The sequence below is a fragment of the Acipenser ruthenus genome, chromosome 2 (genome assembly GCF_902713425.1).
Source record: "Acipenser ruthenus chromosome 2, fAciRut3.2 maternal haplotype, whole genome shotgun sequence".
Lineage (NCBI taxonomy): Eukaryota > Metazoa > Chordata > Actinopteri > Acipenseriformes > Acipenseridae > Acipenser > Acipenser ruthenus.
Window position 1 is genome coordinate 9499027 of NC_081190.1, and position 27810 is coordinate 9526836.

Here is a 27810-nt window from a genome sequence, read left to right on the forward strand (position 1 = left end):
TGCCTTAGCATGCTTTCTATTTAAAGTCTCCGCCGAGTCAGGCGATCTGCACCATAGGAATGACACGGACTTGGAGTCTCTGTGTGGAGGATTAAGGGGCATACATTACAAATTCATCATTCAAACCGGTGACAATGGAGGCTTGTTGTTTACCTGAAGATAGAATCGAGCCCGAGATTGCTTTCACGATCGATGATGCGTCGAGTGAAGTAGGAGCGATTGAAAACGAAGAAGCGGAGGAGCTCGGCAACAGGTAGCTGTTTTTATTTTGCTTTTCATTTTTGTTAAGGTTCTACTACTTTTGTTTTGAATACTATAACGTAACGGTGTGTCTTAAATATTCTTATTCCCAATCTTTATCACGTGTTGGTAACGTTTTGTCATTCAGGAGTATTTCTATGTTGAGTATTGACATTGACATTGATCTAAAGTGACAGCAAAGTTGCCAACAACGTACGCCGCCTCTTGCGTTCTTCGTTTTACAAATGGATCAAACCTTGTTATACTCAGAAGACATCACTTTATTTGAGCACATAGTAAGAAACTTGGATGTTATTAGTTTCTAACACTTTCACAATTCCAGGTTCTTTTACCTTTTCATGCATGGCGAGTTCGTTATGTGGACAAGTGGAAGACCCGGATGATCGCCTCACATGAGGATGCCGTTTTTCTCCCATATCATTGGGGGGGGCGGGGGGGGGGGGGGGAGTTGTCAGTGAAAAAATATTTATGATGTGCCCAAAACTACGTTTTTCCTCCAGCTGTTTTTAATATTTAATTAATGAAAGGGTTAATATAACTCTCGGTGCTTTTTTGAATCAAGTGCAAATATAACGATTTACAGAGAGGAATACAGTGTTAAAAGTATGCACATTGTAAAGCAGCGAAGAATGTTCTGTACTCGGTACAATATTTCTATTGATGCTTCTTACAGCGAACCAGTTTTATTTCTGGATTCACACCGACACCCTTTAACTTTGTACTTCCTTGGCATTCCATATAGAGGGCTGCTTGAATACTTGCTTGTAAACCTTACCCCCTGAATGTGGCTGCCATGTTATGGTCATGTGTATTGTTTCACACTGGACTAGTAAAAATTCCTTCAATGTTTTTTGTCAAACTTTAATAAGGTTTATTTTTTAAAATAACTTTCAGACATGTATCAGTAGGACTGTATGTACAGAATAGCACAGAATAATCACCACCAAGTTTCATGACAGTTTGATAATGAGCGGTTCAACAGATAGATGCAGACAGACACCCCCCCATCCCAGAATGTGATATTGTAAATGTCAATAACAAGATTCATGAAATCTGTGAAGTGTGATCCCGACATCCCCACTGTATCCCCTTCACAAGGCATCCCCAGAGAGGGATCATAACCCTTCATAGAAATAAGACATGAAATCTGTGAAGTGTGATCCCGACATCCCCACTGTATCCCCTTCACAAGGCATCCCCATAGAGGGATCATAACCCTTCACACAAATAAGACCATGGGCTGTTTCATGGCAATTTTAAAATCGATTTAAGATTGTTGTACAAATCTCTAGCTCCAATCTAAAGTAGAAAAAAACACATGATGACTAAATGTGGAATAGCATTAAACTTGTATACTATTATTATTTGTTTATTTAGCAGACGCCTTTATCCAAGGCGACTTACAGAGACTAGGATGTGTGAACTATGCATCAGCTGCAGAGTCACTTACAACTACGTCTCACCCGAAAGACGGAGCACAAGGAGGTTAAGTGACTTGCTCAGGGTCACACAATGAGTCAGTGGCTGAGGTGGGATTTGAACCGGGGACCTCCTGGTTACAAGCCCATTTCTTTAACCACTGGACCACACAGTATACAGTGGCTATACTGAGTGTGCTTTTCACCTGATTAAATAGACGGGTACAATATTTTACTTCCACTAGACTATACGTATAGCCTCCCAGCTAATTGTCTGATATCATGTATGTGAAGAGGGGAACAGGGTCCCCCCAGTGGTGCTTTCCACTGGGAAATCAGCAGAATGTGGTGCACCTGTCATTTAAACCATTAAACCCCTTTTTACACATTTTTAAAGAGAGAAACACCTCCAGCATCTTCTAGATTAGCATTCCCAAAGAATCCTGTTTGCATTTCTAAACAGTGATGATATTTACACAGGCTGCTGTCGAGGTCCATTAAGCAGACCCTCTTGTTGTCGGTTGTTCACCTCACTATGAATGTTTGAATTGAGTTCTGTATTTCTGCTTTTAAAGTACCGGAATTGAAGCCATGTGTCTGAAAGAGCAAGCCCGGTATTGAAAAGACCCCTCTCTGTGTACAGCACTTCTGTGCGGAGTGCATTTCTGACAAAGTGGAAGCCTCTTTCAATGGCAGTGCCACATTGTCGAGAGTAGGGCGAATAAGCCTTGTGTGAGATCTGTATGCTTTCAGTCTCTTATCTTTTATACACAGTACCATTCAAAGACGGTTCAGAAAGAATAATTAGGCAATATTAGTTAATCCAACCAAAGCCTTTGATAATAAAAACTGAAGAAGCTTTTCAAATCTCAGTTTGTGCTTCCCTTAATATGCTTACCATACATGTTGACTTATTATGAGGGTCCAGTCTGGTTATATATTATACGAATATGATTTGACTAGATTAATGTTTATTCAGTGCTGGAAATTATTGGGAAATAATTCATTTTACGGTATGCCTAAAATCTAATGCAAAGAGACATTTTCATTAAAAGTACCACAGTATTATTTGCATGAATTTTTTTTGGAAAGGGGAAATATGAAATATTTCACGATTTAAACATAATATTTATTAAAGCAGAATAAAATAGTGTTGTCACATTCAAAATCGATCATGTTCTCTAGAGTCATTATATTTAAATACACAGTAAATGCTAAACCATAGCATATTTTAGTTTTTTTTATATCAACCTTTTAAAGACATTCTGTTTTCACTGTCAGTGAATTAACAAAGAAAATAAAAACATAAATAAACGTAAAAATAACAACAGACAACGTGAAATGTCCCTTTCTTGTACTGGACAGAGTGATCTTCAGCAGAAATATTTCCTATCTTTGATGCCGGTGGTGTCTTTTTCATGAAGACATTTTAAGAAATCGTGTGTTCAGTCTTGTACCGGAAGCTGTCAGGTTCCTAAATGCAGTGTGACAGGTAGTGTGTCAATATGTGTTTATTCTTTTAAGTGATAAAAACATGTTTGTAGGCTGTAGCCTATATGTGGTAAAATGTAATTTCAGAACAGTGAAAGCTTTTCTGAGGACTGAGAGTTTGTGTAACTCAATGTAAAATATAAGGCATTTTCTTCACTGGCTTTATTCCAAACCAGCTGGGGTGTTTTATTCTGATCGTTACAGTTGTAATGTATTTGTATTCTTACACACAGTAATGTACTCAAACTGTCAGTCTTCAGTGACAATTCATTTGGCACTGCAGTGGAATGGGGTTTGTGTATGACCCCAAATGAACATCTCACTGTGGCATTCCTGAATGCAATGTACTTAATGTAAATAATATACCCAGGATTGAGCAGTGCGGTTTTATTGTTGTTTTGTCTTCAGATATACAAGATATAAGGTGAAAAATCCATTGTGTGGATATCTCACTATGGACATATTTACAGCAAAAAAGGTTTGCGCATGTGAACTACACACATACTGAATATTATTATTTTATTTTGTTTATTTAGCAGATGCCTTTATCTAAGGCGACTTACAGAGTCTAGGGTGTGTGAACTATGCATCAGCTGCAGAGTCACTTACAATTACGTCTCACCAGAAAGACGGAGCACAAGGAGGTTAAGTGACTTGCTCCGGGTCACACAATGAGTCAGTGGCTGAGCTGGGATTTGAACCGGGGACCTCCTAGTTACAAGCCCTTTTCTTTAACCACTGGACCACACAGCCTAGTAACGGAATTGAGTAATTATACAATTATACAATTATGTATATTTTGCAGATTTAAAAAAAATTGTGAATGCTGCATGCCAGTAACTATTTTCAAGTACTTCTATAATGATTAGTGATTATACCAATACATTTTTGTAAAATAAAAGTTTTAGTGCTCCTGCAATGTGAGGGGGACATTTCCCCATCACTGAAAAAGTGAGGGGGACATGTCCCCCTGTAAATTACGCCTATGCCCTTCAAAATACTTCTCTCTGCAAACTGTATGTGCTGGAAAGCAAGCCAAGATGAAAAAAAGCAGTGATGAAAATGTTTCTTATCTGTACAAGAGGAATGTTTTATTCTTGTTTTCTGTGTGCACTTAAGCACTTTTAATCTATAACTGAACAAAAACACGAACCCTGGCCTTCTGTGTCGTGCAGCAACAGGAGATGGGATTGGTACTGAAGAAAATACCATGTTTCATAAGTTACGTTTTGCAATAAAATGTTAGTTACACTTTGCAAGTGTGCAGAACGTATCACTTTACTGCCTTCTCTGTTTTTGTACACTTACACTTAATTTGGTATTTTGTTTGTTATCATTTGCTTGAGATTTGTTTTCATACTTTCTGCTTTTGTAAAAATTGCTGAAAACAGTAAACAGAGTTAAATAAGAAACCGTCCTCTAAGTGATTTTATGTACATCATCACAAACATCACAAAAAGACCAGAGGGGAGAGAGGAAAAAAGGACATTTGAAGCTATTGCTCTCTAAAAAAACATTTAATAACTTTTATTTTCCTTTGGTATGTGTAAAATCATGATAACAAAACAGTAGTTAATTCTGTGTCAGTTCTGTATTTGATATCATTCTTAACTGTTCAATGCTATTTTCTTGCAGTTTGAAGGATCTTGTCCAGGACCAATCTATCAAACCCAAGCTGCAGTGCCTCATGGTGGACCCTACCTTTTCCATGGTGACAGTCCAGAGTGAAGACAGTGGAATAGTGTGGGAGACCTCCTCAAGCAGGTGTTCCACCCCATGGGCTTCAGAAGCTAGCAGTACCTCTGATGTGTTCAGTTTGGAAGGTTCTCCTGCGGGATACACACCAGGAAAAATTGTGTTCATCATGGATCAAGATAAAATAGTTCGAAGGAGAAAAAGATCGAGCCTAGGGAGCAGGATGAGTGAAACCAATGGGAAAACCAGGGATAACTCCAAACAGTTTCCCAGGAAAGCCGCTGTCCCCATCATGGAAGTAAGTCTGCAAAAAGCAGGTACAAATGAACTGTCGCCAGATGCTCCCGTAACATCTAGACCAGCAAATAACGGAAACCCTCATCCAAGTCCTTTGAAACGCACAAAAATACACCCGGAGGAGCTCTCACCTGTGTCGGCTAGATCAGGGGGCCAAGGAAATCCACTCCACAGACAGTCTGAAATACATGCTGGGGAGCCTCGACCACACGCCCCTGTGACATCTATACCAATAAGCCAAGGTAACCCACATCTAAACCCCCTGAGAGAAACAGATGTTGTTGCAGAGGAACCTGTACAACATACTCCTGTGTCAGCTAAAGCAGCAAGCAAAGTGAACCCCTATCCCAGTAGTTTAAGAGAAAGAGAGGAGATGCTTCCACACATGCCAGTGACTGCTAAGCCAGGGTTCAAAGGCAACCCGCATCCAAATCCTTCAGGAGCAGACAACAATGAACCATCGGAGCACACAGCAGTGTCGGCTAAGCCAGTGGTCAAAGGCAATCCTCATCCACTTCCTTTTCAGGAAAAAGAAACAGAAACACAGGAGCTGTTGCCTCATGCTCCTGTAGCGGCTAAGCCAGTAGAAAAAATAGACCCTCCTAAAAGAGAAGATAAACCTCGTGGATTGGTACAAGGAGCATTACTGAAATTTAACACTCCTCCACCAGAACACAAAATTTCAACATTTTCCCTCCAAAAATACTCTAAAGATCCTGTAAAAGAAGAATTAGAATCCAGAGAAGACCAAACCAGAGTTGCAGATATGAACCCCTCGTCGCCCTTGAGGTCCTCAGTCTCTGATAATCCAAAACCAGACAGTGCCTTGTCAAACCCAGCCCCTGTCGCAAGCTCTGCAGCTGATCCCACTGAGCCATCTCAGCAGAATCCATGCTTCTTACCAGACATGAGCCAGAATCCAGTGGTAACAGAGTCTGTACCATTACTTAGGTCTACTGGTACTGCTTTCATGGGAGCAGAGTATTCCTTGCCTAATCCAAGCAAGAATACACTTCCTAATGTTATTGCAGCTACCTCTTCAGAAGAACCAGAGGCAGACAAGCAGACCACGGAACACAAAGCAGAGCCTGATAGTCAGAAAGAACTCTTTAACATTGTCTCTGAAGGCTATGAAATACTGAACATTATTGCTCCTCCGGAAATGTTGTCCATTGATGAAGAGGAAAGCAGTCACATGCAGGATAACTTGGCTTACTTGGAAGACAATCCACTAATTAAACCAAAAGTCTTACAAGAGGCAGTAGAGGCTGATGAAATACCAGTCATTGAAGAAGAGATGGAAACAGAGAGCAATGACATATCTGAAGAAAAAAGAGAACTAAAAGACACAATCATTTCAGAACAAAAAGAAACCAACAATGTAGAACAAACAGGGACTCAAAATTTAGAACAGAATAGCACTACTTCTACTGAATTAACACAGCCTTCAGCGCTTGCTCCACTTTCGATAAATGGAAATAGCGACATGGATTATTTTGAAAAATTCACTTTAATGGATGAGCAAGTCCCTGGAGAAAAACCTATTGTAGAAAAAACAGAAAAGGAGGATACCCTTGTCAATGAAGATGAAGAAAACGTGGAGGAAAAATCTAAAAGTGTTTCATTTTCTGAAGACCGTGATGTATTTGTCTTTGTGGATGACATTGAAATTGCAGGAGAACATCTGGATGAAGTATTTTATGGTACTGAACAAACTGAAGCAGAGGCCTGTACCCCAACCAAGCATTACATAGAAGATGAAACAAATGACAAAAAAGATGCACTTCTCAAAGAAAGTGGTGCCAGTTTATTTAGCCATGAAGAGGAAACCCTTACTAAATGTTACTATCCTGTAACCACCAAAAACATTGATCTTTCTCTTCTGGAGGAACCACCAGCAATGGCATTTCTCTATACAGATCTGTATGACCAGGCAACTGGAAGGAAAGAGAAAGATGACGAACCCTCGGATGAAGAGAGTCTTAATTCTGACGCGTCTTTCCCTAGCAGGCTGTCTGACTCGGATGATAACACAGGCATATATTTTGAAAAATATAATTTGAAAGACGATGTTCCCTTAGTCGAAGGGGAACCTACACCTCAAGAGGAGAAAGAAAAAGCACAAAATATATGGCATCAGAATACTTTTGAGCTCACTGGTGGTTTCACGCAAAAAAAAAAGGAACCTGACATCATTAATGAAGATGCAAGCCCTGAAGCATGTAGCAAGACCTCTGATTTGTCTCCTTATGAGGAAGCAAAACAGCTTATTGATGTTTATGAGGAGTCTGAGGATTTAGTCTTCGAAGCTGTGGTTAGTAAAGATGACGCAGTCTCAGCAGGAGAAGCTGAAACACTAGATGAGAAGAGTCTGGAGGTGGCTGAAGAAGAACCCCAAACTCAACAAGATGTAAAAGAAAAGCCAGCAGAAAAGGAGAAGGAAGGAAGCATGGTTGTTACTCGGGATACTCTTAGCAGTCCTGAATTTGGCAAACATCCATTTGACGTGCTGTCTGGAACGGCCTTGAATGCTCCTGTAGAGGTTCACGAGCTTGACCAAAGTGAAGTGGAAGCGCCTTCTGAACCAAATAAAGCATCAGCAGGTGAAATGGAAGCACAGGCTTTAGAAATTGAAGACGAACCTCTAATAAAATATGAGGTCTCAGCTGAGTCTGCAGAAGACATTTATACAGCTGTCCCAGAACTGAAACCTGAAGAAGAAATCTCAGTTTCTGAGCCAATTCATTTGGAGGAAGGAAGTAAAAACAAGTTGTACACTGCAGAAACAACCTCCGAAACAGATCACGTATCCGTTCAGGACACGCAAGACAAAGCAGTCAAAATTCCAGAGGATGAACCACAACTAATCAAACCAGAGCAACTAGAAGCAGAAGCTTCCTTAATTGAAGACGACCATCGGAAGAAGGAAGCTGCAGTAGATCATGTGGTAGTCATAACTGAACAGAAGATTAGCATGGAACACAGAGACACTTGCAACGTGGATGAAACTGCAGATAAAACCCATGATACAGATGTGGAAAAATCTGAAGAACTGCAGAACCTGCAGGAATGGCATAGTGCAGATTTATCCACAGCAAGATCAGATATTGTGGTAAAACGTCAAGAGCAGGAGTTAAGAAGTTCAGAAGAAACCCAGACCAAAGTGATCCAAGAAACAGTGGAAGAAACTGTACCCGAAAAGCAGGATGACCAACACCCTCCTGTGGAGCACATTGCTAAACCAGATGTTCAGCAACATGATACAGAATCATACGAGGAGGGTTTGCATCTCGGTTTGGAAAATGTACCATCACAGTCAGAAATGTACTTCGAGCAGTGCATTGAGCGTGACGAGGAAACCGCAGAGGACTTAGATTATGAAATGGTCACTCAACAAGACATACAAGATGATTACACAACGTCAGAGATGGAGCTGCTCGGGGAGAGAGAATATATTAGTGAGGGCACCGGGGAGCATCATGAGAATGAATTTGACTTTGTTGACGAAGCAGCTGAGGATGTACCAGCTGAAGAAGTGATTGGGGAAGACTTTGAGATAATCGAGGCCTTAGGTGGAACTTCCATCATCCCAGATGTTGAGATGGCTCTGAAGGAACCAAAAAAGCCTCTGTTAGACACATTCTGTCTGGTCTGCAAATGTCCAATTTCAGCTATAGATAAGCTCTTTGGAGAGCACCAGGACCATGATGTGTCAACATTGGATAAAGCAGTTGTGGTTACAAAGGTAAGTGCTAAACAACATTTCCAGCAGCAGATTTCTTTATTCATTGATGTTAAAGCAATGTTGATATCTCTACAGCAGCATTCTTAATTTTATAGAACATTTTCAATTTTGTTCCGTTTTGTCCCAACCTGCTGTTTTTGAGATATCACACAGTACTGGCTCAGAAACTCCTGTCTAGTCTTATGATTAACTAGGAGACTAAAGGAGGGATACAAAATAAAAGTATGATGGTAAAGTAAAGATATGTATAATGTTGCTTAACACTTAACTAACACAGTGTACCAGACCACAGGGATTCTTAACCACTAGAGTCACAATACCCCTTCAGTCACTGCATGTATAATTGGACCATGTTAAGTTTCCTATCTACAGCTATGGCAAGCGTTTGGCATCACTGAGCATTTTAGGATTGAGACATTATAATTAGGGATACCGGTTTTCTGCATTTAAAAAATGAATAAATAAATAGATAAATCAGCAGATGCTTATCGGCACTTATTTTCAGGACCATGAAACATGTAAAAATTGGTTAAAACAACCCTCTGCCCATGTTCCACAATAGAACCTGGTAAAAATCGGTATACATAAAACAACCTAAACAGTAATGAAATATTAACAGTACTAACATCGATAAAACATAAATATTCGCAGCCTGTGACACTAGTAGCAGGCATTTACTCGCCTGAAACTAAAGCCGGGCCAAATGAAGAAATCAGTCAGAATTAAATCTGCTTTGATTGTAGGAAATGCACACACATTTTTCCAAGCTAGCTGCAGACATTGAGGATCGTTCTGGAGCCTGTTTCAGAAAAGTGATTTGCGACAATTCACAATCGTAAGATCCGCTCAAATATTAGAACATACAATGGCGCTTATACTACTAAAACTACTAGTCCAATCCATTTGGGCAAATTGTGATATTTGCTGATCGCTTTGCCAGTGGAGATATTGGGAGACAGTGGGCAAGATGATGATATTATTATTATTATTATTATTATTATTATTATTATTATTATTATTATTATTATTATTATTATTATTATTATTATTAATAATAATAAATAATAATAATGTTAATAATGCATTTTATTAACAAGTTGTGTAACTTTTAACTATATATTTTCATTATTTCTTACTTAGATGGCTAACAAAAGATGTGTTTATTTATGTTGGGTTAAAGGCAGCAGGAACAGCTTCTATCTGTTTTTTTTTTTTTTTTGCTCTCAATACCAGCAACAGCTACTTAACCAATTATATTTAGACAATGTTTTCCTCCTCATTTCAGGTCTTTTTTTATCTCTTCTTTTAATCTCTTTCTACTTACTAGATCTATCCATTTTATTATTTTGGGTACCGTTTTCTGCTCCACCCTTAAAGCATTTACTGCATCAGTGATTATGTGCCACTTTCTGGTCTTCGTTAGTTAAACTTCCAGAAAACTTGCCAAATAGAACAGATCTGTGTTGGGCAACCATTTCTATAATTGTATCCATTTCTTCTTTGAAAAAAAATGTTTCTCTTTGCACCCCTGCCATTGTGTAATTTCCTAATCCGTCACTGTGCTTTAAAGTGGATTATCGAGTTACTGATTTTATTGAGCACAGATCGCAAAACAGTGATCATAAGCGATGGCACTTCAACCTCATCACAACCTCATCACAACCACATCACAACCACATCGCAACCACGTCACAGTCGCAGGACCTTCATGAAACAGGCCCCTGGACGTTACAGAAATTGTAAGGAGTGTATGCAACAACAACAAACCAGGTCCGAACTGACGCGGGAAGCCTTCTCACGCATTCTTTCTCAGCAGGCGATGTTAGGAAATGGAGTTCAAAATAAAAACAAGTGGAGGTTCCGCTTTTATCGGTTTTATAAAAGAAATGCCGCTAACTTGAACATTAAATTCGGCAGGTATTTATTGGCAAGAATCAGGTTTTTATTGAAAACCGGAACCCCTAATTTATAATCTATTTGTATAATGTTTTTTTCAAAGTTTTGGCAGGACAACTTCTCGAACTCCATAGAGTTCACGCAAACTTTTAAAATTTCTAAAAGTTAAATTAAAAAATCGTAACCGAAGGGGCTATTGAAGAGTGTTGCAGGCAGTGAGCAAAAAGGTCATGCACTGCTTTTCTCTATGTGGTATAACACTTGAAAGTGTTGTTGACAGACTCTGGGAATCATATTACACACCTCTTTAGTAAATCCCCTGGCTGTGCCACTGCTGCACTGACAGGACCTCATATCTCACAGAGCACCTTGGTGCAGGCATGTGGTTCTTTTGTTCCCAGATAGTCCAGTAAAGGCTAAATAGGCCTAATATTCTTAAAAGGTATGCTCTGCAAACCTAAATGGCCAGTGCTTAACTTTTGAAGTGCAGGTGTGATATTTTTACCTTTACATAACAGGAAAGGGTTCACTGTGTTTACTGGCTTTTAAAGGAAGAAGGATACTGAGCTTGGGGTTTAAAGCAGGTTGCGCATTGTAATGGAGAGGAATAAATAACCATAGACGTAAAACAAGAGGACATGAGGTGCGGGGCAGCTGGAGCCATTCCTCCAGACTCCTCCCCATTCCTCCAGACTCCTCCCCATTCCTCCAGACTCCTCCCCCTTCCTCTGGGATTCCGGGGTGGGTTGACCAAAAAAGTTGATGGTGCTCCAGTCGTAAGTTTTATAAATATCTCTAACACAGTCTGGTCTTAAAGGCATAGGCTTCACCTATGTGTTTTCCCTGAAGTTGTTGGTACGGAGGAAAAGGACAAATTATTATCCAGACGCAAGTTTATGCCATGTTCATTTTCATCATCCAATTACGAGCCCGCAAAGGGTTATTTTTTGTTCTCAACCAGGGCAGGAACATGCGAAGTATCATGTAGCACATGTTTAGAGGCTTTCATAGCGTCAGCTATTCTGTTTGCCTGGTGCTTCTGAGTCAGGCACTGTGGTATCTTTTAAACAGCTGCCACTGCAGTCACTGCCATCACTGCCAGGGACCCCATAGTTTATCAGTCTTACCTCAGCTTGTGTTTGATACTTTCCGTCCTTTCAACCCATGTGCTTTTGTTGTGTTTTGTATCTTTTTAGGAGGTAATACAGTACCGATTTATAATTATAGCAAAGAATATCATTATATTTCGAGAAGCTGCTCAGTTTTAAAGGGATTTTGAAAGCAAACAAAAAATGGCCCTTACCACATGGAGAAGAGTTGAATTTAAATCAGAGGAAGTAATGTTAAAACTTTACAATGCATTAGTAAGACCTCACCTAGAATATTGTGTTCAGTTCTGGTCACCTCATTACAAAAAAGAATATTGCTGCTCTAGAAAGAGTGCAAAGAAGAGCAACCAGAATTATCCCGGGTTTAAAAGGCATGTCGTATGCAGACAGGCTAAAATAATTTAATCTATTCAGTCTTGTACAAAGAAGACTACGCGGTGATCTGATTCAAGCATTCAAAATCCTAAAAGGTATAAACAATGTCGACCCAGGGGACTTTTTTGATCTGAAAAAAGAAACAAGGACCAGGGGTCACAAATGGAGATTAGATAAAGGGGCATTCAGAACAGAAAATTGGAGGCACTTTTTTACACAGAGAATTGTGAGGGTCTGGAACCAACTCCCCAGTAATGTTGTTGAAGCTGACACCCTGGGATCCTTCAAGAAGCTGCTTGATGAGATTCTGGGATCAGTAAGCTACTAACAACCAAACGAACAAGATGGGCTGAATGGCCTCTTCTCGTTTGTAAACTTTCTTATGTTCTTAAAACATAGAATCGAAGGAACTGTATGCCTTAACCCTACTGTCCGCATACAGTACATGAAAGACTCAATTGCTGTAATCATGCTACATTTTGACTGCTCAAACTCAAGTCTCTATCGTCCCAATATCAAAATAAAAAACATTTATTTATTTTACATTTAATTTAAAATGTAATTTACATTTAATAAAAAAATGAAAACTGACACATCCAGCACCCAAAATAAGAGCAACATTATTTTAAGATGAAGTTTTTAATCATTAATCAAAGGCCCCGTGGGATCCTCAATTGAACTGTCATGCACAGCAGTGGATTGATTGACAGGAGCAGCAGCAGCAGAATTCTGGTTCACTACAATTGCAGTGCAATGGTTTGACCTAAAGTGCAAGGGCAACCACATTGAGCCATGTGTAATAGTGTAAATTTATTCCTGTTTCCAAACATTTTGTTTAAATGGTTGAGATACAGTACTAGGCTAATTGGCAGATCTTGTAGACTGATTGATCCACAAGGTGTTCAATCAGATCGATAACGAAGCTATTTATGGCAAAGCGGCATCCAGCACAAAACAGAGAGCTAAATGTTGTGATGGATTGCTTGTGTTTACTTTTTTACTAGTCTTCAGTCAGAAAGTGAGAACCAATGACAAGTCTCTGCTCCTTAACTAGACCAATCAGTAATAGTCAGAGGTGGGTTCTTGACAAACAGCAAAAATCTGCACCAAAGCAAAGCCTGCCACCATACAGTAAGAGGAGTGATGTAATTAGGTAAGGTAGCTTCCTTTGGCAGTGGGGGTTTATGGAGGTGTCTGTCCACACCCTGTACATTCATGTGTTACATACACATACTGTGGATGGTGATCCACTTTTTACTGATACAGATTACACAGCACAACGTGTCTTTATGCACTAGTCATGTAACAGTAAAACAATACAGCTCTTACAAACCCGAGCACTAAACAGCAGGCGTAAAGCTGTGGCTTGCAAGTTCCACAGATTCATTCAGCATGTCTTAAAACTGGACAGGAAGGGGGATTGTTTCAGACTAGCACTAATAATGGTAAAGTGAGCTGTGTTATTTAGACTAAATAATTGAATGTGCCACGGTGTAGGGAAGTTGCCAGTTGTCATTTATCAAGGCTCATACAGTAAAAAACCCACATCTCTAATTTCTAGAATAATCACAGTCCTTCTTTTCATTCCCTTCTGCTGTTTTCTGTTGGGCTGGTTTTCTTATTCAGGTCTCAGTGGGAGAGACTGTTCCAGCTGCTTTTAGAAGCTGCTAGATCTGGATAATGATGTCATGATTGTTTGGCTACAACCTATCCTGAGGAAAGGTCCTTTCTAAGTGCATTTTATTATTATTATTATTATTATTATTATTATTATTATTATTATTATTATTATTATTATTTATTTCTTAGCAGACGCCCTTACCCGGGGCGACTTAGTTGTATACGAAAAATACATATCAAGAATTACAGTACAATTAAGAGCAAGATACAAAATACAATGACTTTAGTTCTAATAAGAGCAAATACAAAACACAGTACGATTTGATATCGGGGCAGTTCAAGAGCAGATAACAGTGTTGATAGTTACATCAGGGCTAGATATGAGTGCAAGTGAAATACAAAATAGTACAGATTGGGTTAAGTGCAGGATTAAATACAGTAAAATAGGGAGCAGATAAGTAAGTTAAAGTGCATTCAAGGCAGAGTGCTATATAGTCCAGAAGGGAAGAGTTGGGTTTTACAGGTGTTGTCTGAAGAGGTGTGTCTTGAGGAGGCGCCAGAAGGTGGTCAGGGACTGGGCAGTCCTGACATCCGTAGGAAGGTTGTTCCACCACTGTGGGGCAAGGGTGGAGAATGAGCAGGCTCTGGAGGCAGGGGAGCATAGAGGCGGTACAGCCAGTCTTCTACTACATGCGGAGCGGAGAGGTTGGGTGGGGGTGTAGTCTGGTCAAGGCATCAGTAGGAGAGTACAAGAGTCTTGAACTGGATGCGAGCGGGAGGTAGAGAGAACACCAGGTGAGCAGCGGAGTTCTGGATGAGCTGGAGTGGATGGTTGGCGGATGCAGGGAGGCCGTCCAGGAGGTAGCTGCAGTAGTCTAGGCGGGAGAGTACCAGGGCCTGGACGAGGAGTTGTGTGGAGTAGTTGGTGAGGAAGGGTCGAATTCTTCATATGTTGCTCAGGAAGAAACGGCAGGTGCATGCTAGAGTGGAGATGTGCTGGGAGTAGGAGAGTCCTGGGTTACTCCGAGGTTCTTGGCTGAGGAGGAGGGAGAGAGCGTGGTAGATTCCAGAGGAATGGAGATAGAGAGATCAGAGGACGGGGAAGAAAAGGAGGTCAGATTTAGAGAGGTTGAGTTTGAGGTGATGCGAGTGCATCCAGAAGGAGATAGCAGACAGACAGATAGAGACACGGAAGGAGGTGGTGGGGTCAGAGGGGGGGAAGGAGAGGAAGATCTGAGCATCATCAGCATAGAAATGGTATGAGAAACCATAGGATGCGATGAGGGGCCCAGGGAGCGGGTGTAGAGAGAGAACAGGAGAGGACCCAAGACTGATCCTTGGGGGACTCCTATTGAGAGAGGGCGAGGTGTGGAGGTTGAGCCGTGCCAGGTAACCTGGTAGGTGCAGTCGGAGAGGTAGGAGGAGGACCAGGCCAGAGCAGTGCCAGAGATTCCCAGGTCAGCGAGAGAGGACAGGAGAATAGAGCGATCAACAGTGTCAAAGGCAGCAGAGAGAGCAAGGAGAATTAGGACGGAGGAGAGAGAGGCAGCATAGGCAGAGTTTAGCGAGTTAGTGACAGACAGGAGAGCAGTTTCAGTGGAGTGAGCAGAGCAGAAACCAGATTGGAGAGGGGCGAGCAGAGAGTGGCTAGACAGGAAAGCAGAGAGCTGGCGGTGTACTGCCCGCTCGAGGGTTTCAGAGAGGAAGGGTAAGCGGGAGACAGGATGGTAGTTATGGAGGGAAGTGGGGTCGAGGGTAGTTTTTTTGAGGAGGGGGATGATAGAGGCTTGTTTGAAGGTCAGAGAGGAGAGAGGTGTTAAGAAGGGAGGCAATGAAGGGGAGTAGAGCAGGAGCAGCAGCTTGAAAGAGGTTTGGAGAGAGGAGCTTGGTGGGTGAATCTGTGTTAAAATACTAGATGTTTGTTCAGTGAAGGCAAATGCCCAGCCTGATATCTTGTTGGTGTTTTGTTAAACCTTCATTTTGGCCTGTGTGCCTTTTTGTTTGTATTTTTGTTTTATTTAGTGTATTAAAGGTGTGCTTTAGCGCTTAAACTGCAGCCTTCCTTGTCTCCGAGTCTCTGTCTCGCTGCTCCCCTGCAGCAGTGTGGAGTAGTGGTTAGGGCTCTGGACTCTTGACCGGAGGGTCGTGGGTTCAGTCCCAGGTGGGGGACACTGCTGCTGTACCTTTGAGCAAGGTACTTTACCTAGATTGCTCCAGTAAAAACCCAACTGTATAAATGGGTAATTGTATGTAAAAAAAAATAAATAAATAAAAAAAATAATGTGATATCTTGTAACAATTGTAAGTCGCCCTGGATAAGGGCATCTGCTAAGAAATAAATAATAATAGTAATAATAATAATCCATAAAATTAATCAACAATGTGCACAGATTTCTTTCTAACTATCGAGTGTAGCTGAATTCATGAGCTATTGTTTTGTTAATATGTCGAACATTTGGGCTACTCAGGTTTGTTAATATTGCAATTTTGGTCTTAAGCGATTATACATATAAATATACAGCACACGATTGTGTCTAATATCGTTTATCAATAAGAACTCATTGAAGAGCGGGGTGGGAGGCTGATAATTTAGCAACAGTCGGTTCTCTGGTGCTAAACTTTCAAAACAGATTAGCACCAGTTTTCAAAACGATTTGCACCCCTGTGTCACGTACTCCAGTTGGAGCAATCAATGACCTTTTGAAACAGGGGTTTTGCCTATACTAATGTTGCATTGCATTACAAGCATGTCTCCATGTGTGCTTCATGTTTCCTGTTTGTTTATCTTACAGAATAAACTAATTGAGTACATATCTGAATTGCAAGGAAGAGCCGAAAAGATTGAGGATCTGGTGTCCGAGTTGGAACTGGCCTTTAATACAGTGGAGGTAAGAGTTATTCCTGAAGTGTTCCAGCCTGAAATCAGAAATTCTTTAAACAAGTACTTCAATTCTACGATCAGGGAAACAAGAAATCGTGCCAAGCCATGACAGCTGTGTGCATATTTTGCAATAAAAAAATCATCTAATCTAAGAATTGTCTAATCCTTTGATCTTTAAATAGTTCAATCTTGCACTTAAAATAATCTCCTGCATTTAGCAAAATGTGAATTTACAGAGTTAAATCATCAGAAAAGATTAGACTAGAACTTGCTGCAATGCTGTACAAAAGAGAAGGAGATGCTGACACAGGAATGCTCATTGTGTTGAATTCACTGATGCAAGAGATAAGATCCTGAAATGACCTCTAGGAATCTTCAGTAAGAAGGATAAGCTGTATTTGATAGAACGTTATTTTAGAATTAGTAACACCCAGTGCCCTTGCTTATTTTATGGTTTAATTTAATTAAGCAGTAACACGACACAAAATGAAATGACCAGACGGTACAGAAACGAAAGGTAATTCACGATGTGGAAGATGCTGAGGGTGTTATTTAAAATGTACGTTGTTGTTGCCTTCTTTAACAGCTGTCTAAAACTGTTAAATGATTATTAGCTTTCAAATGAGCTAGAAATACAGAGCCTTAAATGTAATAACTTGGCTCTATATTTAACCCTTTAAGGTACAAGGGACGTGTGTCCCACAAATACAAATGCTAACTTTCTTATTTTTCGCAATGAGGTTCCCGAAACAGGGTTTCAAATTCACTGAAAGGTTGGATCAGTCGGTTTCCTCCTCGTGATACCAGAGTCACTCTGAAATGTAATTGAAGAAGAAAGCATTTGAGCCAGTGCTCGATTCCATGTGTATGCCAGGGTAAAGCCATGCCGCTGTGTTTGAATAACGCCTAGGAGAACTGCAGCAGAACAGAGCAGCTGCTGGACGATCAGAACGAGGAGATGATGAAGACGGTGGTGGAACAGTACAGCCAGATGTCTCAGAACCTGGAGGAGGAGAAGAAGAACAAACTGGAGCAGCTATACGACCAGCTCGTCACCTTCCAGGAGAGCACAGAGTCTGCCAAGGAGATCCTGGAGGAGAGTGTGAAGGAGGTGGAGGAGCCCGAGGATCTGATCTTCATATCTGTGAGTGAGCAATGAGACATACACCCCAGTGGAGTAGGAGTAGTGCAGTCTGTTCATTTGCGAAAAAGTAGGAGTAATGCAGTCTGTGCATTGCTGAGATAGTAGGAGTAGTGCAGTCTGTGCATTGAGATAGTAGGAGTAATGCAGTCTGCTCGTTGCTGAGGTAGAAAGAGTAATGCAGTCTGACCATCTTTGAGAACAGAGAGAGAAACTCAGTAAAAACATAACTGTTAACAACTGCTAGCTCACTAGCATGTGAGCAAACAAACATTGCTTTTTTAAGGCTTTAACTTTTTGTTTTTATGACAGACTTCATCAAGCGTGTGTCTGTGTGTGTGTAGGGTGTCTACACCTTACCTGACAGTGAAGCCCATTTGTTAACATGTTAGTAAGCAACTGTACTAATTATCAGTAAACAAAAAAAAAGGGAAACAAGGCAGCTTCTGATTTGACGCATAGGAGATGAGTGTGGTAAGAAACGCTTGTTTTATTGTCATGCTTGGTAACATTCTCACGCTGCAATGCATTCTTCAGTCCTACAATAGAGTAGACTTACAGTATCTTTCTGTAGATTCCATATGCATTTCACTTTACAAACTAAACAAAACCATTCTCCCCTCTTTCTTGTCCTCAGTCCTCCAACGACATTAGCAGGAGGTAACTTAAAGAAGTTTGCTTACTGTGCCAGTGAGATACTAACTGTGGTGGCTGTCCAGGCCAGATTTGTTGGATTCCTGTTTAATGTTTATTTACGTCTGCATGACGCTTACAAGTTTGTGTCTGGTTTTGTGTGCAGCATATTGGTTAAAGTAAACCACCTATTTTAAATGAACTGCACATGTGGCCTATTAAAGTCCTCAATTAAACTAGACAAGCACTAATTTGTCTATTATGACCATTTTCCAGTATGTTCAGTTCCAGTGGTTTGATTTTCATATGCACAACAATGGGGTGTTCTAATACATTTGCACTCAGCTGTAGATTTGTTGTGAAATATGGAAACATTAAGGCAAGTTTCTGATAACACGTTGCATGTTTTCCTTTTCGTTTACCATGGTGAATTTGCACAGTAATTTTGCCATGCTTTACTCGTGTCTTTACAATGCATTTACCGTCCTGTACTGTAGTTTGTCATGTTTCATTCAGCTTGCATGACCATACTAGCTGTGATTTACTACAGTTTGCTTTTAACATACTCAGCTTGTACAAGGCTGTGATGGGCATTATAGTTATAAACAGATTAAAGTTAATTTCATAAAGCTAAGGTTTTTGCTCAGAAGTACTTGCCTCTGATTATATCACTATCCAGTCCTGTAAGAAACAACAAAGTAGTCTTGCATAATGCAAACTCCTTTCATTATAATTAGTGGGTCATTAAATTAGGCTGATTCTGCAATGTCCATTCAATTGAAAACTTAAATGGCGGCAAGTTGCACTGCTTTGCATAGCATGCAATACAACAGGCTTACTGCTAGCCTTTCATATAGCATGCAATACAACAGGCTTACTGCTAGCCTTTCATATAGCATGCAATACAACAGGCTTACTGCTAGCCTTTCATATAGCATGCAATACAACAGGCTTACTGCTAGTCTTTCATATAGCATGCAGTACAACAGGCTTACTGCTAGTCTTTCATATAGCATGCAGTACAACAGGCTTACTGCTAGCCTTTCATATAGCATGCAATACAACAGGCTTACTGCTAGCCTTTCATATAGCATGCAATACAACAGGCTTACTGCTAGTCTTTCATATAGCATGCAGTACAACAGGCTTACTGCTAGTCTTTCATATAGCATGCAGTACAACAGGCTTACTGCTAGCCTTTCATATAGCATGCAATACAACAGGCTTACTGCTAGCCTTTCATATAGCATGCAGTACAACAGTCTTACTGCTAGACTTTCATATAGCATGCAATACAACAGGCTTACTGCTAGTCTTTCATATAGCATGCAGTACAACGGGCTTACTGCTAGCCTTTCATATAGCATGCAGTACAACAGGCTTACTGCTAGCCTTTCATATAGCATGCAGTACAACGGGCTTACTGCTAGCCTTTCATATAGCATGCAGTACCAGGCTTACTGCTAGCCTTTCATCACTGTGAATGACTTCAAATTATAAAAAAGAAATGCTGCTTTGTCTTGTTTTGAATGTTGCCATGTTTATCTGTTGAAAGTATGATTGTGTATATGTACAATAGTGCACTGTAGTCTGTGGAAAAGCATGTTCCAAGATGTTTCTAAACCATATCATTTTCAAATTAGTACTGGACACCCATCCAGTAAAGGTGCTCTGCGTGGTTGCAGGATGCGCCCTATAGCCTGGAGGTCGCAGGTTCGAATCCAGGCTATGTCATTGCCGATCGTGACCGGGGGTTCCAAGGGGGCGGCGCACAATTGGCTGAGTGCCGCCCGGGTAGGGAGGGATTAGGTCGGCAGGGGAATCCGCGGTTCGCCGTGCACCAGCGACCCCTTTGGCTGATAGGGCGCCTGTGGGTCATTCAGATCTGTGTCGTCCTCTGGCACTATAAGTCTGGTGGCTTCGCTGTGGATCTGCAGTGCAAAAAATGACGGATTGGCAGGAACACATTTTGGAGGACGCATGTTTCAGCGTCCGTTTCCCGAGTCGCCAGGGGGTTGTAGCGGTGAACCGGGATAAAAACAATAATTGGGCATTCCAAATTGTGGAGAAAACCAGGGTAAAAACCATTGGCAATGACTAAAAAAAACCAAAAGTTCTGGATACCATTTATAATATTATAACAACCTTAACTGCTGAAGGTTTAACTACTGATATTGACTCGGCTCTTAACCTTGTTGTTCCCTGATGGTTTTAATTTGGTGTCTGTACTTAGTATTGCTGGGTGTTCATTACTAGACTGTGTTTATTACACTGTGTTGTCATTAAATGAATACAGCTAGCTTTGTGTTGATAGACTCAACAATGCCCTAGAGACAACTGTGGCTCTAGAACTGGCCCCCAGTGCCTTCCCTGTGTTTGAAGATTATGCTAAAAGCACCTCGGGAAATGGACAGAAGCTACTGAAAAGCATTGCTGGTAAGAAAGCCCTCAGTCTTTTACACAAAGCAGCTAATGACTGGAGAGAATTATATATACTTTTATAACTAACATGCACACATGCATTTATTATGATGTTATTAAAGGTTTTAAAATCCATGCCTATAATTTAAAGACGGCCTTGTTGCTTCCTGGTACCTTAATCATATCTTGTGCCATGTGATCAACAGCAAACGTGCCAGCAGGGTGCTGCAGTTTATCTATAGAGTTTTCTGAGGAACCAAATGATTCTCGGCACAATAGAAGCTGGGGCTAGTTATTGGTTCACAATCCAGGCTGTTTTTGACCATACTAAAAAGTGGTACACAAATGATACAGGAGCTGTAAGACAAGACACTCCATAGTCCTTGCAAACCTCTACAAGGTTATGTCATGGCTCACAGATTGACTTCTCCTGTCCTGTTTACCGTGGCGTGCGTATTAAATGCAGTTTTGTTCAGTTCCTCAGACCCCAAAGCTACAGCCGCAGGAAGCAAGCTCTGCCACCAGTTCGTCTGTGATGGTCTACTGGAAGGTGAACGAGGGCGATGTTATTGACTGCTTCCAGGTCTACTGTATGGAGGAACCACAGGGAGGTACAGACCATAGCTGCTGCTGGCTCATTCATTCACTCCCTCTAGACTCTGTTAAGAAGAGGCTCTATCTCTGTGTACTCACTCCCACCAGGGACCTCATTATTTCTAAGGCTTCATTTTTTTTCACGGATTTCACGATTTCTGTGGAATTAACCCATTCCCGCGTAATATGTAGCTGCCGTGAAAATCTCCATTTCTGAAAGAATAGTGTAAATATATTTCTTCCAGTAAAATATATAACTGTAGGAATCTCGACACATATTACATTGCTCCTATTTCCGCAGTTTGTGGTACACAGGAGTCCAGCAAGGAGCCACACTCATGCTGGCTTTTTTTTTTCACCGCTTGAAAAAAGTAGAAGGGAAACAGCAACATGAACCCTTTAGCAGTGTGTAACATGCCTGCGATTCCTGCTGTTACCTTGTTAACGTGTGTCTGTTTAACCCTGTAGCCATGTCTGAAGAATACAGAGTGACAGTGAAGGAGAGCTATTGCACACTGGAGGACTTGGAGCCTGATAAGTGCTATTTGGTGTGGGTCATGGCTGTGAACTACACAGGCTGCAGTTTACCCAGTGAGAAGACCTCTTTTAGAACAGGTAAGAGATGCATCATGTTTGTGGGGGATGGTATTTCACACTCAATGATAACCACTGCTTGAAACGAGTCGGAACTTGGCAGCACGCAGCACCCCACGTCTGAATTCCAAAGACTCGTGGACCGCCACTTCGTATAGCCAGAAGTGTGCCCTAAAGTGCATCTAGAGATGTTTGAATGTTGCCGCTACATGCTTGAAAGCATACAGCTTCCTGGGAGTGTATATGATTCTAATTGGTTTATTTTGTACTGTGTGTGTCATATATATATATAATTGCAGTCTATTTCAGTGATGTATGTGGATACAAATACCACCATCATTTAAATCTAAGTCCATCTGTGTGTCCTCTCAATTTTCACTTTCCCTTAACATTTCATATTATCAGACTGGAAAAACAAATGACTTGCGCAATTTCACAATCTTGTTTTCTTTCTACTGCTATCATGGCCCCTGGAGCTGTCCTATCAGAAACAGGTTACTCAGTTGTCCTTAGAATAGTTTACATAGATATCCATTGGAATCAGACATGCAAAATCGCAGCAATATTATCGCATCTCCTCCATCTTTGTGAATCTGCGTTGGTGTTGTACTCTGGTAATTGCTGGCAGGCAGATATATAACCCACTCACGCGCTTCAGATGAATATTCACACAGTATCCTCTATGTCTTCTTTATTCAAGCCTTCCTTTCTGATTCACTGGACTAACTTATGTTTGGGACACATAACATATGTGTCCCAAATTGTAAAACTTAAAATGAATAAACTGGAAGATGAAATGGTGGTGTCACAGAAATCGCTCTGCAGTGGACTGACACATTTTGAAGATTAAATTGTTACTCCCATTTGAGCTGCGGCCCCACACTTTTCTTGGATGAACTCCTGTTGTTAGCGCGAGTGCAGAGTCCGTGGGATTCCCCCTCTCTCCTGTTTTGTTTTGCAGCTCCCTCAGGCCCTGTAATCAAGTCAGAGGAATGCACGGTGTGCTGGGACACAGCCACCATCCGATGGAGTTCAGCAAACCTGGACGCCGTGGAGTGCTTCACTCTGGAGTACTGCAAGCAATACGCTTGTGAGGGAGAAGGGCTCAGGTGGGTCAGGCCCTGAAAGGCCATCGCTCTGCAAAGCAACGCTCCACTACGACCATTTCTTTCAATGTAACATTCTTGTCAATAATCTAGCACAACAGCAAGGTGTAGCACTTATTAATATCAAATTCTACTTCAACTTAATAAATTCAAAGTCAAACATTTTGACAAAATAAAATAAATTCTAGTGGAAATGTTTTCATTGACTTTTTATTACGTTTATTTTAGTATTTCCAGACTATACTAACAATGCAGTTTTAGTAAATAAATCATAATCAGTGCAAAATGTATTTATTTATTTTTTTAACATTACTTTTTTGCCTTCAGTTTCTCATGAATTGTTCAACGCACTAAAATATATCCACGGACCAGCTACAGCACTGGCAGGGGCAGGACTAGCCACCTCACACACACTGTCCCCCTGCTAGTGTGTCTCAACACTGCCCTCTAGGGGTTCATACAGGCACCAGGTTAAAACCATTTGATGAGACTAAACTGAAGTCATACAGCCACCAGGTTAAAACCATTTGAGACTAAACAGAATTCATACAGCCACCAGGTTAAAACTATTTGAGACTAAACAGAATTCATACAGCCACCAGGTTAAAACCATTTGAGACTAAACAGAATTCATACAGCCACCAGGTTAAAACCATTTGAGACTCAATAGAATTCATACAGCCTCCAGGTTAAAACCATTTGATGTAAATATCTTTAAACACTCGAGGCCTACATGAAATGTTCGATATTGATTGCTTACCTGAGCATCATAGATAATAGTATGCCTACTGTATAGTTACTACGCTTACTATATGATGTTGCAAAACTGCTGACTGCAGACTGAATTGTTTTAAACACTTTAGATGTATCATATTGTTTACAAGGGGGTCCTAGCTTTGTTTACAAGGGGGTCCTAGCTACAACAAGCACACACAATTTACAAATTTTTACTTTTTGTGACTACTGTGCATGTAGTCACAAAAAGATTATTAAACATTAGCATATAGCATAAATACATTAAGTATTACACAAGCAAATTTATTTAAGTAATAAAGTGCTTCTCAAATGGCAGTAAGAAATATTCTTTACAAAACAACCATGTACCTAGTTTAGGTTTAGTTTATTTTTCATTAAAAGGCATGATTGTGTTTTTATTGTATCTTTTATAGGTCTGTATCTGGAATAAGAAACTGTGAACAGAAGGTGCTTTTACAACCAAGCGAGAATTACCTTTTCTATATCAAAGCTGTAAACTTTGCTGGAGCGAGTGAGCAAAGCGAGGCAGCGCTAATCTCTACGAAAGGTAAGGATACATCATGATGTTGTGACAGAGAGACTACATGTATTCTTGTACAAATAGTAATACTAGCTATTGCTCCCATGTGCATGTTATTGAGAGGACGGTGCAGATGCGTGTGTAGAGGGAGGAGTTAGCCTCTGTGTTATTGAGAGAGGACGGTGCAGATGTGTGTGTAGAGGGAGGAGTTAGCCTCTGTGTTATTGAGAGAGGACAGTGCAGATGTGTGTGTAGAGGGAGGAGTTAGCCTCTGTGTTATTGAGAGAGGACGGTGCAGATGTGTGTGTAGAGGGAGGAGTTAGCCTCTGTGTTATTGAGAGAGGACGGTGCAGATGTGTGTGAAGAGGGAGGAGTTATCCTCTGTGTTATTGAGAGAGGACAGTGCAGATGTGTGTGTAGAGGGAGGAGTTAGCCTCTGTGTTATTGAGAGAGGACAGTGCAGATGTGTGTGTAGAGGGAGGAGTTAGCCTCTGTGTTATTGAGAGAGGACAGTGCAGATGTGTGTGTAGAGGGAGGAGTTAGCCTCTGTGTTATTGAGAGAGGACGGTGCAGATGCTTGTGTAGAGGGAAGAGTTCGTCTCTGCTTTGTTTGCTCCGGGTCATTTCCAGTGTGGACGAAGGACTGTTTGAATTTGGTTGGTTTGCTGCCAGTAAGCATATGGGACCATGTATTTCTTTCTTCATTGCTTGCTTGCCAGTAGCTTGTGATGAATGCCTTATTTTTGTGACCCATTCTGGACATTATTTACCGTGTTTCAAGCCCCGCTTTGGTGAGAATATGAACATCATCAATGACAGGTCTTGCTGAATGATGTGTTTGAGTGTGGGCGTTCTGATTCACATTTGATTCATTGAATGGTCTTGTTGCATATCTTCTTCCTGACTTGTCTGTTTGTATTGAAGCTCTTCAGGTGTAGTGCATTCTTTATTGTGACGGGAGGGGTGCCTGGAGTCCCTGTGTTCTTCAATTTCCCGTCTCCTTTTTGTTTCCGCTTACCCTTAACAGATTAATATTTCATTATCAATATTTTGTGATGAGGCTCCAGCCGTGGTGATGTTGTGAAATATAACAGTGGGTGGAACGTGTGATTGACCAATCAGAGAGCAGCATCTCTGCCTGCTGTTTTATAAAGTACACTATTATGTAATATACCGCTCTTTTTGAGAGTCAGTTTCAGTCAAAATGGACAAGACTGCTGATCTGACAGAGGGCCAGGAACAGATTCAAATGTGATTATCACCCCTGAACGCATTAAAATAATCCTGTATCCCTCCAGAACAATATAAACACCTTGCAGGCTTGTCACCTTGAATGAAAGCCACCCAACCCCTGCCACTCTTCACTTAATCAACAGGTACCAGGTTTCACCTGTTAAAAGAAACCGCCAACTCAGCCCTCGTGCTCTCAGAGGACGGCACTGCCATTCACTACCAGGAGCAGACCTTCAAACACAGGGCCAAACTCAATGAGTAAGTTTCCATATGACTTTAGCTATTAAACTATTAGTTGTACTGCTGCATTTCTGTTTGCGGTATCAATAATAAAACAAATGTGTGTATTATAATCTGGATTTTAGACCATTTTATTCAGTCCCTTAGGCTGTTGGAATTTTGTTGTGTTTGTCCCTTTGGACACCCAAGTAATCACAGTGCGTTCTGAATGTACGGAGAGGATCAGCATGGCTATCAGTTTATTGCAGGGCCGCTATTAATTAAGATTACTGGTAACACTTAAATTCATAAAGGGGAACTTTAAATGTTTTAAAATCGCTATGAATTAACAGGGCCGAATTCAAAATGAAGTGCTTCAGAACTCGGAGGAAGTGCAGTAGATAGTCAGGTGTTGTTCCTGTGGTATTCAGCCGGAATTCATTCTGAATTTGCGGCTGTTACTTTAATCCCCATATTTCACAGCCCTGCACACAGTCTCTAGTGTGTTTTGTTTCACTGTTGTTTCTGTCCCAGCTCTCTGGGGGTCCTGGGGGAGCTGCTACCCCCTCGTGGGTATCACTATTGGGAAACTGCAGTGGGCGGAAGTGAGGCCTACAGGATCGGAGTGCTGTATCCCTCCACACCGAGAGACAGTCCCCTGGGGCAGAACAGCACCTCCTGGTGCATTCGCTGCAACTCCTCTCCAACAAGGTACTGCTTATTCAGACAGCTTCTGCTGCTTCTGCTTATTCTGCTTTTTCTTCTTCTGCTTAATTTCTCCTCCATCCCTTGATCTCAGTCGCAGGTTCGAGTTCCTCCACAGCAGTACCCAGGCTGACATCCAGGTGGCGGAGCTGCCGCTGCGGATCGGAACTCTGCTGGATTACCTGCACGGGCGGCTGCTGTTCTTCAACACACAGAGTGGGCAGCTGCTGTTCTCCTACCGGCACACATTCACAGAGGCTTGCCACCCCGCCCTGGCAGTGGATAGACCCGGGTCCCTGACTCTGCACACAGGGATCCAAACACCAGACTTTGTGAAGCACAGCTAACCACATCACCCAGGAGGGCGGCCATTAGCTCAGTTTGTGACGCCTCTTGCTTTCTGCCTTAAAATAAGAAATGAAAAAAAGCTCAATGATGGACTGGGTGCATGATTTGCATTATTTTTAATTTTTTTTTTTGTAAAGTTGCAGTTTTTTTTTGTGGTTAATTGCAGCAAATAGTATTTTCTCTGCACTGACTTATCTGTTTCTGATCCTAGTTAAACTTGATATTTTGTTCTGAATTAAACAAAGGTTTACAAGTAAATCTAGTTCGACAGATGTTTAACAATGTTATCCATATCTGCAGCTTCTGATGTTTCATAGATGCATTTCTTTTGAGATTATCGATAATGCCAATCAAAAACTGATGAGGAGCATGTCCAGAAGACCTACAACGAGCTGCACATATTGATCCAGAGTTTTGAACATACATAATAAAGTGGAGGCTTACAGAGGTTTGTACATGCGTACGTCACACTTACATGTGAGGTTTGATCTTTAGAGAGCGGTATTTTTATTTTTTTAATTAGACAGCATGACAGATTACCAGTTGATGTCTATCTGATGCAGTCCATAAAGTGTCAATCAGGAAGTTTTTATCAAAATTCATGCTCATCCTTGATTTAAAAAGGGTTCCTGTTTTAAGTGTTCTAGTAACCAGTGTTGTCTATGCAATTTTTGCTTATTTATTTCATAAAAATATAGCACACACTATGTTATGATGGCATAAAATTGAATTGGATTCTTTGCATTTGGTCT

At 41.0% G+C, this 27810-nt stretch overlaps 1 protein-coding gene across 1 annotated transcript; it reads left to right on the forward strand.

Moving 5' to 3' along the window:
- The first annotated feature begins 56 nt into the window (after window positions 1-56).
- On the forward strand, window positions 57-27641 carry LOC131697718 (cardiomyopathy-associated protein 5-like). The gene is made up of 13 exons (XM_058988685.1): window positions 57-253; window positions 4806-8907; window positions 16700-16795; window positions 17699-17932; window positions 18567-18589; window positions 20877-20998; window positions 21460-21594; window positions 22046-22192; window positions 23133-23280; window positions 24447-24580; window positions 25930-26044; window positions 26540-26716; window positions 26805-27641. The coding sequence occupies exons 1-13, from the start codon at window positions 135-137 to the stop codon at window positions 27055-27057; spliced, it is 5805 nt and encodes a 1934-aa protein (XP_058844668.1). The 5' UTR covers window positions 57-134; the 3' UTR covers window positions 27058-27641.
- The last annotated feature ends 169 nt before the right edge of the window (window positions 27642-27810 follow it).